We start from the raw sequence: 13,129 nt of genomic DNA, 5'->3' as shown, positions 1-13,129 counted from the left end.
AGGACTCTGTCTGAGACTTGTGCACCTGTCCACCATTCCAGGACTCTGTCTGAGACTTGTGCACCTGTTGACAGGTGCAGGACTGTCAATGAGACTTGTGCACCTGTCCACAGGTACAGGACTCTGTCTGAGACTTATGCACCTGTCCACAGGTCCAGGACTCTGTCTAAGACTTGTGCACCTCTTGACAGGTCCAGGACTGTCTCTGAGACTTATTCACCTGTCCACTGGTCTATGACTCTGTCTGAGACTTGTCCACCTGTCCACAGGTCCAGGACTCTGTCTGAGACTTGTGCACCTGTCCACCATTCCAGGACTCTGTCTGAGACTTGTGCACCTGTTGACAGGTGCAGGACTGTCAATGAGACTTGTGCACCTGTCCACAGGTACAGGACTCTGTCTGAGACTTATGCACCTGTCCACAGGTCCAGGACTCTGTCTAAGACTTGTGCACCTGTTGACAGGTCCAGGACTCTGTCTGAGACTTGTGCACCTGTCCATCGGTCCAGGACTCTGTCTAAGACTTGTGCACCTGTTGACAGGTGCAGGACTGTCTATGAGACTTGTGCACCTGTCCACAGGTACAGGACTCTGTCTGAGACTTGTGCACCTCTCCACAGGTCCAGGACTCTGTCTACACCTGTCTCTTGGTACTTTGTCCCATTCCTCATGGTCAAACAGTCCCAGCTGTATCAGGTTTGAAGGGTTTCTTCTCCAGATGTTCAGGCTTTAGATGCAGCACATCTGGCTCCTGGAGGCCTTGATGGTCTTGAGATTCTCTAATCAAACCCAACAAACTCTAAAGCTTGAGTGATGTCAGAAGGCAGCGGCGGCTCAGGAAACCTGCTGGTTTCTCCTCACAGGTGGAGCTTTCACAAACCTTACGTGGTTTAAATTCCCTGCAGCCATCAGGCAGAAGCTCCTCCCATTACGGCGCAGTCAGGAATGAAGACGGACCGCACGTCTTTTGTCTCCAACAAGTCTTTGTGTTTGTCTTAAAGCCGTCCTGCTCGGAGCGTGCAGCCGGGTTCCATATCTGTCCGTCTTCGTTTGAATATTTGGGCCATGTGCATCTTTAACGAGTCAAACTTTCATCTTTATCGCAGTTCTTCTCAGCAAACATTCACGTTTATAAAAAGTAAAAGTTTTTTTTTATTAAAGGAGACGTCACTCACATACTGAGAAATCTGCAGAACTTAGAAGAAGAAAAAAAAAACAGACACAAAGGCAACAAAAGGTTGAATTCTCGGGTGGTTCTGTGGGATAAAGCCGTGTTTTTCTGAGTGCAGGATCATGTTTTGCAGCGATGCGTTAAAAGCGTGTCGTCAGGAGAAAGGAATGCAGCCGGCCCGATAACACGCACTGTAAAACCGCCACAGGTTGTTGTTTTTTATCTGCTTTTTATTCGGACGCTCTGCCAGTTAATGGTTCTGCTGTTGGACCTTGAGCTCCACCTGAGGAATTTATTTATTCGCTCTGAGTCACTGTTTAGCTACGCAGCTCACCTCCCCGCGTGCTTTCTGCATCGCAGAAGCCGCTCYTGTAAAATTCATATCCTGCCAGTTAATTTTTGACCCATTTGATGCCAAAACGTCACAAGAACAGAACATTTGGTTGTTTTTTTTCATTTGAATCCGAGATAAGCTGCTTAAAAAAAAGCTCTCTTCTGGAAACAGGGCTGGATTTAACTCACAGGGTTGGTCCTGGTTCTGAAAGGGACTGAGGTTCTGTGGGGGGTCCACCAGCACCTACAGGTGACTGAAAAAATCTGTTTAATGGGAGGATAATCACATTCCTTAAAGTGCCTGTGACATCAAATTTTTGTAATAAAAATGAACACATTTTTGAAAAGATAACACTGATAACATGTTGCAAAACAAATTTCACATCACTGAGATGAACAGTTGTTCAGATATTTGCATGTGAAGAAACAGGAAGTGATGTCAAAGGGGAATGTCTGCACGTAAACAGAGCATTGTTGCAAAAGTTAACAACAGACTGTAGAGAAGAATCTGATGTTTCTTTAGATTATTTTTAGTTGCTATCAGAGAGAGACAAAGAACTAAAGTTTAAATAAATAATAGATAATAAATAAATAAATAAATAAGACCTGCAAGTTTATTTTATTAATGAGTTCCCCTTTGATGTCACTTCCTGTTTCACTTTGGCTGAGCAAGATTGAAAAGAAAATAGTCCAGTTATGTGACAAAACGCTTTCTTCTCTTAGTATTTGAATATAGGCATGTTACAGGCACTTTAAAGATGTTCTGAAATAATAATAAAAAAGTTTAAAGTTCTGAAATTAAAAAGAAAAACAAATATTATTTCTTAGTGTCAAACTTTATTTATAATTTATCCCAAGAGGAGCATGAAGGTTGCTTTATAGAAAGCAAAATACTWTAAAAAGTTTAAAAAGTTTTGCACCTGGGGAAATACATTTAACATAAACACTTTTATTCTTGTTTACCTTTCTGTTTAGATTTTTGGGGATGAAAAAGCCCCGCCCCCTTTTGCATCAAACATGGAGGTGGGGCTAAGTGCTGAATTGATTGAACCAATGATCTGATTGGGTCGACTTGTCGGCAGTTCCTGGTGGAGTTGACCCGATGTTTGGTGTTCTGGGGCCGGTACTGACGGGCGTTTCTGTTGGTTCTGCTCGACCCGGTTGTTGAAAACTGCAGGTCCAGTAGTTTCATCTAATCTCAGGTTCTGATCAGATTTATATTTCTTGTAACAATTGTTAATCCCAGCACACTGAGGCCAGAATATAATCTCTGTTCGGTTCGTCAGAGATGTTCTGATCCGATCTGCTGCGCTCCGGACCCGACGGGTCGGTACTTCTGGCTCAGATGAGTTGCAGTGAAACGAGAGCCTGTTAAATGATTGACGGTGAGGCGGCGGCCATGTTGTCCCGCCAGCCAAAGCGTGACGGGTCCAGGTCGGCGGCTCCCCTCGGTTCTGGATGGATTTAGAGTCCGAGAGGACGGAGGACTCGGGGTCGTGGATCCATGCAGCRGGGACCAGCGGGCCTCCGTGTCTAAATTTAGATCCGAGGCGAGTGGGTCGTCTCAGAACCTTCTCCATTATTCATCCACTGTGAAACGACCCGGTTCTGCTCCACATCAGCAGATTGTCTGAGCGCAGGGTTCAGTTTGTTCTTTAGTTCAGATCAGTGAAAAACTGAAAATTAAATAATAAAACACTGTTCAATCACAAAATATATATTTTTAATTAATTCGTCTGAAGATGAAAAAAAAGTCAAAATGTTGGAGAAAATAGATCTGTTTTATATCAGAAAATCAAACGTTTCCCTGGAGTTGAATTCATATCAGAGTGTGGATTTTACATCAGTCCATGGTTCTGTTGCTCCAAACATGGTTCTTCTGTCCAACGAGGGTCTGTGAGGGGTCCACGGGGGACCCGACTCTCTCCTGGTCCGTCCTCCGGGTCACGGTGTAGAATAACAGAACCTGATCTCACCAAACGCCGCGTCCTATCAGACGAGTAAACACSCTCACCTCCTCCTGTTTTCCATTTTCTGCAACCAGTTTTATTTATTTTTATGCTTTTTACTGCGTTCAGGTGTGAAAATAAAGTCAAAGTTTTTATTTTAATAAACTGTTCAGAACTTGTTTTAGTTTGGATGAATAAGCACATATTAACACCTGATTAGCATTTTTAGCATATTTTTTGGAGCTAAATTGGGGGCCATAAAGTTTATTAGAAAATACGTTTAAACTATAAAATTTGAGATCTAAAATATGCATATTGTATATTTCTGATTATATGAGAAAATGACCTGCCATACTTTTAATTATATGATACAATAACATGCCATATTTTTATTTTTTTAGAATTCCTTCATTTAAACAGGGACAATGTGCAAATAAAACATTAAAAGATGCTTTGCACCAGATTTAGCTTTAGCTTTAGCTAATTATGACACAACGACCTGCCATACTTTAATTATATGCTACAGTGGCATGCCATATATTTTATTATGACACAACAACCTGCCATACTTTAATTATATGCTTCTATGACATGCCATATATTTATTATGACACAACGACCTGCCATACTTTAATTATATGATACAATAACATGCCATATATTTAATTGATACAACGGCTTACCGTGCATTTTTTTATGACACGACCTGCCATACTGGTTAATCATAGTACAACACCTTGCCACATTTTAAAATTATTAACAAAATGACCTGCCATACTTCGTTAATTATAAGACACAACTGGCTGACTATTTTATTATATGATACAACAACCTGCAATATGTTTAAATTGTATGACGTAAGGGCCTGCCTTACTTGATAAATTATGATACAATGACCTGCTATACATTTAATGGCCTGCCATACTTTAATTATATGATACAATAGCATGCCATATATTTTAATTGAAACAATGGCCTACCATACATTTTATTATGACACAACGACCTGCCATACTTGTTAATTATGATACAATGGTATGCCATATTTTGAATTGTTTAATACAACGCCTTGTCATATTTTAAAATTATTTAACGCAATGACCTGCCATACTTCCTTAATGATATGACACAATTGGCTGATTATTTTATTATATAATACAACAACTTGCAATGTGTTTAAGTAAGGGCCTGCCTTACATGATAAATTAATGGTACAATGACCATACATCTTAAAATACAATACTGTAACAGCTTTCTATATTTTATACATTATATAATAAAATGACCTGCCATACTTTAATACATGATACTGTACAACAGCCTGCTATATTTTAAATTATATTAGACAAAGTTCTGCCGTAACTCGTTAATTATGCTGCAACATAGCTTATTTGTAAATTGTATGATACAACAGCCTGCCATACTTTAATTATGATACAAGTAGTTTATTTTAAACTTTTTATCAGTGTCAAATAATTTATGTTTAGGTTCAAACTTATTTTTCATGTTCAAACAGAAGTTTTTATGAACAAACTTTATGGCTCCTCTTTAGCTCCGTACGTTGACTCAAAGTTTGTCTGGGGGGTGGTGGTGTGTGTGTGTGTGTGTGGGGGGGGGGGACGTCCTCGTGTTTCACTTCAGCCTCGCTGCTATCAGCCACCGTCAGGGCGAGGGTTGCTGTGGAAACCTCCAGGGGATGCGTCGGCATCTCTTGTGGAATTCCTGGAGTTTGTTTCCTGCCATTGTGACCCGTTAGAGAAAGCCCCTCACCCCCGTCCCTCATCCTCCATCCCAGCCTCTTTTCTCCCTCTGAGATGAACAACAGACCCCTCACCCCCTCCTCCCCCGGCCTCACAGAAACTCTTCTTCAGAAAACACCTCGACAGATCCGCTTCACCACGAAAAACTGGCTTTACCTCATTCAGACCTGAATCTGGATCTGAAAWGACAGAATCCTCAGGATGGAAGATAATTTGACCTGATGAGTTCTGACCCTGCTGGGTTTAAAAACCTCCAGGATGGATCTGACCCGAGGAGAGCAGGAGGGTTCTGAATGTTTATGTCTTGATTTAAATCTTTTAAAAACAGGAGCTGAACTGTTTGTTTCACATTATATTTGATAAAAATAACCTCAGTTCAGCTGACCGTGTTTGTTTTGTTATAAATCTCATCTCGTTCTGAGGGTTTATTACTGGGACCAGTACCACCAGCTGCAGGTTCTGCCACAGATTAATCAAAGCTCCACACCTGGACCACACCTGGTCCTCTCATCTGGGTTATTTATTCACTTTATTTGAGACGCAGCACTTTTTGTCTCTAAATATAAACTGTGGCGGGCCGGGCTGGAGGAAAGGAAATCCAGACGTGAGCGCCGAGGAAACCATCTGCTTGAACCACATTTCTCTTACTGTGGAATAAATACTTTTTAAAGTGGCCGTGACATCAAAATTTCTGTAATAATACAAATACATTTTTGTAAAGATAACACTGAGAACATATTACAAAATAAATATCTCGCTGCTGAGATGAAGAGTTGTTGAGATATTTGCCTGTGAATTAACAGGAAGTGATGTCACAGGGGAATATCTGCATGAAAACAGAGCTAAACTAAAATACTATGGAGAGGAATCTGATGTTTTATGTTATTTTGAGTCGCTATCAGACAAACTAAAAGAGTCAGAGTTCAAATAATGTCAATAAACAAAGAGCAGTGTTCCTTAAAGGAGTTCCCCTTTGATGTCACTTCCTGTTTCCCTTTTACAAGTTCATAAGAAAATAGACCAGTTATGTGTCCAAATGTGTAAAATAATGTGAGCTTTACAACGTTTCTTAAGTAGAACWAATTTTCTTTGACTATCTGAAGGATGAGCATGTCACAGACACTTTAATTCTGTTTAACTAAAACAGGAAACGTCACGTTCCTGAGCCTCGCTAACAAACACGAACTGAGCTGTACCTGGTATTTCCTGTGTAGAAACAGCGTTTTAACACGTCCCCTAAAAGTACTATGTGCACGACTGACTATATGCAAAATAAATACTACAGAAGTACTATTAAAAGTAAAAGTTTTACTCACTGATGAGTTGTGAGTAGCTGCTGTGTTGAATTCTAAACTCTTCCTCATTTCCCACAGGGAATTCCCAGCAGAGGAGCGTTCCAGTTTAKATTTACGACTTGTAAGTGGGAAGTCCCCACTTCCTAGTACAACTGGGTTAAAAATGCAGTAAAATGTTATAGTTAATGCTGATTTAAAGCAGCTTATTTGAAGACATTTGTACATGTTTGCAGCCCATGGGCCACATGAAATGAGGCAGGAGGCCACATTTGGCCCGCAGGCCTTTGATTGGACTCGTGTCTTAGATGATCAACATGATCAACCAGATCCTGCTTGTGTGTTCGTGTCTACATATAACAGAAAAGTTAGTTTACCTGTGAACGTTTGGCTCCTCAGACAAACCAAACCTCTGACGTTCGCCGACTGCATCGGAGATGAGCTTCCTGTCGGGTGGGAGGAGGCGTACGACCCCGTCGTCGGAGCGTACTATGTGGACCACAACACCAGTGAGGCGACGCAATGTGCAGAGCGAGGCGTGTGTGTGTCTCTGTGTGTCCTAACCCCTAACTCCCCCCTGCAGAGAGCACCCAGCTGGAGGACCCGCGGGTCCAGTGGCAGCGGGAGCAGGAGGCCATGRTGCGGGACTACCTGTCCGTGGCCCGGGACGCCCTCAGCGCCCAGAAGGAGCTGTACCAGGTGAAGGAGCAGCGCCTGAGGCTGGCCCAGCAGGAGTACCAGCAGCTCAATGACACCTGGAGGGACAAGTCCAAGTCCCAGACCAGCTGTGAGTCTCCTGTTACATCTGGCTTCAACTTAGTCCACCTGCATTCTGGTGGTCTGCTGGAGACCCCCCTGCAGACGGATGTTTTAAACTTTAAATAATCAGCTTTTATCAATCGTTCCTTCAACGACAGGTTGACATGATGTTTTAATTTACTCCAAACAGAAACTGACCTGATTCTCTTCTCTACAACCTTTAATCTCAGATTATTTCTGAAAATTATTAAACAAATGAAGTAAAAATAAATTCTCAGTTTGTTGAACATGTTGTTGTTTGTCCTGCAGTGAACTCCAGATCGTCCTCTTCCAGCAAATACGACCCAGAGATCCTCAAGGCAGAAATCTTTACGGCCAAAAGTCGAGTAAGAGCTGCTGCTTTTTGTTTTTTTAGTTCAAATAATCAGTTTAAAGATGTTTTATATATTTTATTTTAATCAGTTTAAAGATATTTTCTACAAAAAAGATCAAATAAAAGAGACTAATCACAGAGACGAGTCTGATTTAACTCACATCTGCTTATTTTATTAAGAGTCTGAAGGAAAAAGATGTTTAAAGTTGGAAAGAAATAACAGATCTTTTCCTAAAGCCCAGTTTAAAATAAAAATAAGCCTTAATTTTACTGTAAATTATCATAAGAAGCTTTAAAATTTAATTTAAACAGATTGTAAGTAAATTTTTTATTTTATTCTGTATCAAATGAAACTTCCAGCTGTTTGTCTTCATGTTTATGAGGATAAATTTTATTATTATTTTTTGTTTCATTTGTGGATTTTTTGCTCCTCGACACAAACTTTTATTTTGAAAAACTAATCTCAGATGTTCAAAAACCCAAACAGGACTCAGCTTGGATTTGTAGGTTATTTTCCCTGATGTGTCCTCTGTCCCCTCTGTCTCAGGTGAACCAGCTGAAGTTGGACCTGGCCTGCATGAAGCAGGAGCTGCAGAGTAAAGAACAAGGCTTCCAGACTCTCAGAGAGTAAGTCTCAACCTGATGTCCTCACAGTTTGTCCTCGTGTTCCATCCTGGACCGGTCTTTGTCCTGGTTTTGGGTGCAGGTTTTAAGGTTTTTACTTATCAGGATATAATAAAAACCAAAAGTCACAGCTGTGAGGGAGAAACTGGTCCGGGTCTCGCTGCATCCACAGGACCAGACAGGAACTGGTCCTCATCAGAGGGTCAGTCTGGGGAAGGGTCAAAGGTCATTTAGAGTTCATCACGCTACAGAGAAAGTTTCACCCCGAAGGTCAGACCGTGCAGTTAGACTTCTGACAGCACGTCTTAGTTTCATCTGAAGGAACCATGAGACTTCTGGACCAGAACCAGACCAAAGGACAGATGTTTACCCAGAATGCACTGCAGTCCGGATCCGTTTATGTTTTAGAACCAAAAGATTTAGTTTTTTTTTATCTGAATAAATCCTTTAGATGTTCAGCCAACAGTCATTGTTTTATCTTTTATCTGAACCACATGACGCCTCCCGTCCAATAAGATATAAAGAACTTCCTGTTGCTGGAACCGGACCCGTTACCCCACACTGGACTAAAGACCCAAACAGAACCACTTAGGAGTGTGGATCCTGGGTCTGTTCCACCTCGGGTCTGCAGGTCTGAAAGTGAAATCATTAAAAATGGGGTGGTGTTGTTTTTATTTATTTATTTTCCTCCCTCCCTCTGTCCGCTGAGCAGGACCGCGGTTCTGTTCGTCTGGCCTCGTGCAGCTCAGAGTGTCGGGAGGATTAAAGAGAGCGGTCCGACCGCATTCCTCTCCCGCCACAGCGTCAGGCGGCGACCAATCGCTGCCTTTGGAACCGGCTTCAGGCTGGAATGCAGCCACACACTCTGCTCCTCAGAGGATTTCTCTAAATACTGCAGAGAGTTGGGGTTTCTGAAAAAGAGAGGGAACTATATAAACTTTGAGTGTCCTCGTGGCCCACGTTCATCACAAAAATGTATTTAGGACTTGTGTTAAATGAGATGGGTTAAAGAACAGTGAAAGTGTGGGGAGAGATGGTGTCACGGTCAGTTGGTCTTGTTCAAACACTGAGGTTTATTAATTTATGTCATAATTTATGGTAGAAGGGGGGGGGGTCAGATATAAAAAGATGAAATAACTAACCTTCTATTTTGTAGCTAAAAAGTTATAAATCTACATTTTACTCTTTGTAGCTTCTTGAAATCTTATTTTCTATGTTCGAGTCTGTAAAGGCAGCAGAAAGAGTCATGGAGTTCCCCAGGGTCGTGTGTTTGGACCAAACCTTTTCACCTTTTTATGTCGCCATTTTTGTCTTTCTACTCGTCTCAGCTTTGAAAAAACAAAAAAAGCAACTTAAAAAAGTTATGGATATAATAAGAAAGATGTTAAAAATCAGAGTAGTCATGTTTTTCCTGCAGTGTGAATGAAACCAAAGGTAATTTTTTGTTGAGAAATATCAGACTTACAGACGAATTTGGTAAAACTCCAAAAATAATTGTACTTGATTTTTCAAGATCTYTTTGTAGGAGTCTAACATTACATCAATCCACAATTTATATGATTAATTATTCAATTACATCGAAATGAAAACATTGATACTGGTCATCCTATGCCTGATGTGGTTTGATATATCGATTTCAGAATTGAATCAAAATCATATCATGACTTTGTGATATGGAGAAGCATCATCCAAACAAACCGAGGTAAAATATAAAGCTGGTGATTTACACCACTACTCTTAATTAGCTTAATATCCATAAACAGAGCTGAATTCTGGCATTTTTTGTACTTTACCTGGTTGACTCTGAAAGTTAATCAGTTGTAGACGTACTGAGTGTTTTACTAACAGACACGCACACATGCAGGTAAATAGAAAACATTTTAAATTAATTATTATTAGAGTAGAACTTGATAATTAGTTTTGTTCCTGTTAATAATGAGGATTAAAAAGTTTTTTCTGATTCCTCGTATTTTTTTTGTCTTATTCAAAGCGAACCTGTTCAGGTATCAGATGTAATGTAGAACACGCAGGGTTCTGTTGGCTTATATTTTTATACAGATTTCTTCAGATGCGTCCTTCTGATGAAAAGGTTGTGTGTGTGTGTGTGTGTGTGTGTGTGTGTGTGTGTGTGTGTGTGTGTGTTGGAGCCGGACTCTGAGGGGATTAGTCACTCCCTCTCCGTGTTTCAGTCGCGCCCCTCCCTCCTTTTTTTTCACTTCCTCATTCTTTCTTGTTTTCTCGATCACCGCCGCCGCGCTCGTTCGGCCCCTCCCCCCTCCTCCTCCTCCTTCTCCCCCGCTGAAGAATGTGGACGGGCCGGTTCTTCAGATGAACCCGTGACTCGCCCTCGACCGTTTCCCCGCCACTTCTTCTGACCAACAAAATATTTATTGCAGCACTTCGACACTAATTTAAACTGAAATAATTTGTTTTGTTGTATTTCACAGCGGTCACCTGAGTGTGTGTTAGCAAAATATTATGTGGAACAGACAGTAATCATCATCAATCTACAACTGATTAGCTTCAGATTAATGGAGATTAGCCAGCATAAATGTCTGTAACTTTACAGATATTCAGCTAAAGTTTGGTTTGGTAGTAGCTGAGAGTCCTCCCCKAAAACAAGAAAGAACCTGAAAGGGATGAAGCTTAAACTTTTTGTTCCTGCGTGTGTTAAAAAAAAAAAGTTTAGCTCATTGAAACTAGTTTTTTCCACGTTAACTGAACCTTTTGACAGAAAACTGTTGCAACTAAAACTGCATGTCCTCCTCGTCCTGCAGGATCAACCAGAAGGTGTCCAACAGTCCGCACGGCTACAAGCAGCAGGAGGCGCAGGCCATCCTGAAGGAGGTGCGCTCCATCAGAGACACCATCAGCTCCGGGGAGAAGGAGAAACAGGAGCTCATGCAGGTAAGACGCAGCTCCGGCTCCATGTTGTCGTCTTTTCCTGTCGGTCTTTGTTTTTCAGACCCGTTCTCCAAACAGAAGGATGGTTTTAATACAAGTTTGAGCTCTCATCGCAATTATTTATTTCATGCTTTAAGAGAAATGTCATGTGACATGACTGTGTGTGAGGGAGAAGGCGGAGCTTAAGTGAAGTAGGAAGTAGGTAGGATAAATGAAAAGGCGGGGCTTTAATGGAGAAGGTGTTGCTTAAATGAAGAAGGCGGGGCTTTAATGGAAAAGGTGTTGCTAAATAAAAAAGGCGGGGCTTTAATAGAAAAGGTGTTGCTTAAATGAAGAAGGCGGGGCTTTAATAGAAAAGGTGTTGCTTAAATGAAGAAGGCGGGGCTTTAATGGAGAAGGTGTTGCTTAAATGAAGAAGGCGGGGCTTTAATAGAAAAGGTGTTGCTTAAATGAAGAAGGCGGGGCTTTAATAGAAAATGTGTTGCTTAAATGAAGAAGGCGGGGCTTTAATAGAAAAGGCGTTGCTTAAATGAAGAAGGTGGGGCTTTAATGGAGAAGGTGTTGCTTAAATGAAGAAGGCGGGGCTTTAATGGAGAAGGTGTTGCTTAAATGAAGAAGGCGGGGCTTTAATAGAAAAGGCGTTGCTTAAATGAAGAAGGCGGGGCTTTAATGGTGAAGGTGTTGCTTAATTGAAGAAGGCGGGGCTTTAATAGAAAAGGTGTTGTTTAAATGAAGAAGGCGGGGCTTTAATGGAAAAGGTGTTGCTAAATAAAAAAGGCGGGGCTTTAATAGAAAAGGTGTTGCTTAAATGAAGAAGGCGGGGCTTTAATAGAAAAGGTGTTGCTTAAATGAAGGGTGCGGGGCTTTAATGGAGAAGGTGTTTAACTAAGATGCAGCCATCTTGAATTGGTTTGTTGTCTGACTGATGACTTCCTGAAGTTTCATTAAAATCTGTCYGAGGTTCATGAGATGTTTCTGTGTCTCCTCAGAAACTGGCGGTGTTAAAGGACGGGTTCCAGCTGGATTCTGGTTCTCAGCAGGAGCTGTGGAGCAGCAGCCCCTCTCTCAACGACTCGGAGACGTCCATCCCTCGACTCTACTCCGACGCCTGCTCTCAGACTGACGTCCCCGCTGAGGTGAGGGTTAGATTCTCCTGGGTCTGGTCTGMGTCCTGTGAGCACATTACAGTGGTTTGACCCGTCTGTGTTTCTGCTCAGTTTGTGAGCGGCACCAACAAACTGGCAGAGAAAGTTCGTCTGAGCCTGAAGTACGAGGAGGCCAAGAAGAGGTGCGTTTAGTTTCCAGGTTCCTCTTCATCCAGAAGACCTTGAAACGTTAAACTGATCTCATCTTTACCCACCAGGATCTCCAACATCGAGGTGCAGATCGCCAAACTGGACAGCGAGGCGTGGCCGGGGCTGCTGGACCCGGAGCGGGACCGCCTCATCCTGATCAACGAGAAGGAGGAGCTTCTGAAGGAGCTGCAGTACGTCGGGCCCCGGCAGCGCCTGGAGCCCGACGACGCCGAGAAGCTGGAGACTGAGAAGAAACGGCTGGAGAGGGACCTGCAGGCCGCCAGGGACAACCAGAGCAAGGCTCTGACCGAGAGGTGGGTGGGGCTTAGCTCAGGTAGGACCACAACGCTTCACCTTGAAGAGTATGTGGACGTTAAAGAGTCTGAGAGGACAGGAGAGCAGCTGATGACCTCTGAACTCTACAGGCTGTAAACAGTCCCTCCTCCTCCTCTTCCTCCTCCTCTTCCTCCCCCCCCACCCCCCTCAACAGAACTCTCCTTGTTCCGGCTCAGCCTCAGACTCTACCTGAGCTCTGTCCCTCTTTGTGTCTCGTCTCCTGTTCCCGAAACCTGAGAGCCCGGACACAAAGAGGACCTCTTGTAGTACACACACACACACACACACACACACACACACACACACACACACACACACACACACACACACACA

The 13,129-nt window shown here is 42.4% G+C and overlaps 1 protein-coding gene across 1 annotated transcript in view; it reads left to right on the top strand.

The window, feature by feature from the left end:
* Positions 1-13,129, top strand: part of wwc1 (WW and C2 domain containing 1) — a 26,959-nt gene that overhangs the window by 3,794 nt on the left and 10,036 nt on the right. The window contains exons 2-9 of the mRNA XM_014028442.1: positions 6,905-7,014; positions 7,089-7,292; positions 7,574-7,650; positions 8,185-8,264; positions 11,039-11,168; positions 12,155-12,301; positions 12,383-12,453; positions 12,529-12,774. Of these exons, the coding sequence (XP_013883896.1) occupies positions 6,905-7,014; positions 7,089-7,292; positions 7,574-7,650; positions 8,185-8,264; positions 11,039-11,168; positions 12,155-12,301; positions 12,383-12,453; positions 12,529-12,774 (1,065 nt within the window). The remainder of the gene's footprint in view (positions 1-6,904; positions 7,015-7,088; positions 7,293-7,573; positions 7,651-8,184; positions 8,265-11,038; positions 11,169-12,154; positions 12,302-12,382; positions 12,454-12,528; positions 12,775-13,129) is intronic.

Source organism: Austrofundulus limnaeus, unplaced genomic scaffold (assembly GCF_001266775.1).
Source record: "Austrofundulus limnaeus strain Quisiro unplaced genomic scaffold, Austrofundulus_limnaeus-1.0 Scaffold763, whole genome shotgun sequence".
In the NCBI taxonomy this organism is placed as follows: domain Eukaryota; kingdom Metazoa; phylum Chordata; class Actinopteri; order Cyprinodontiformes; family Rivulidae; genus Austrofundulus; species Austrofundulus limnaeus.
The sequence above is the reverse complement of the archived record's forward strand: the minus strand, read 5'-3'. Positions and strand labels throughout refer to the sequence as shown.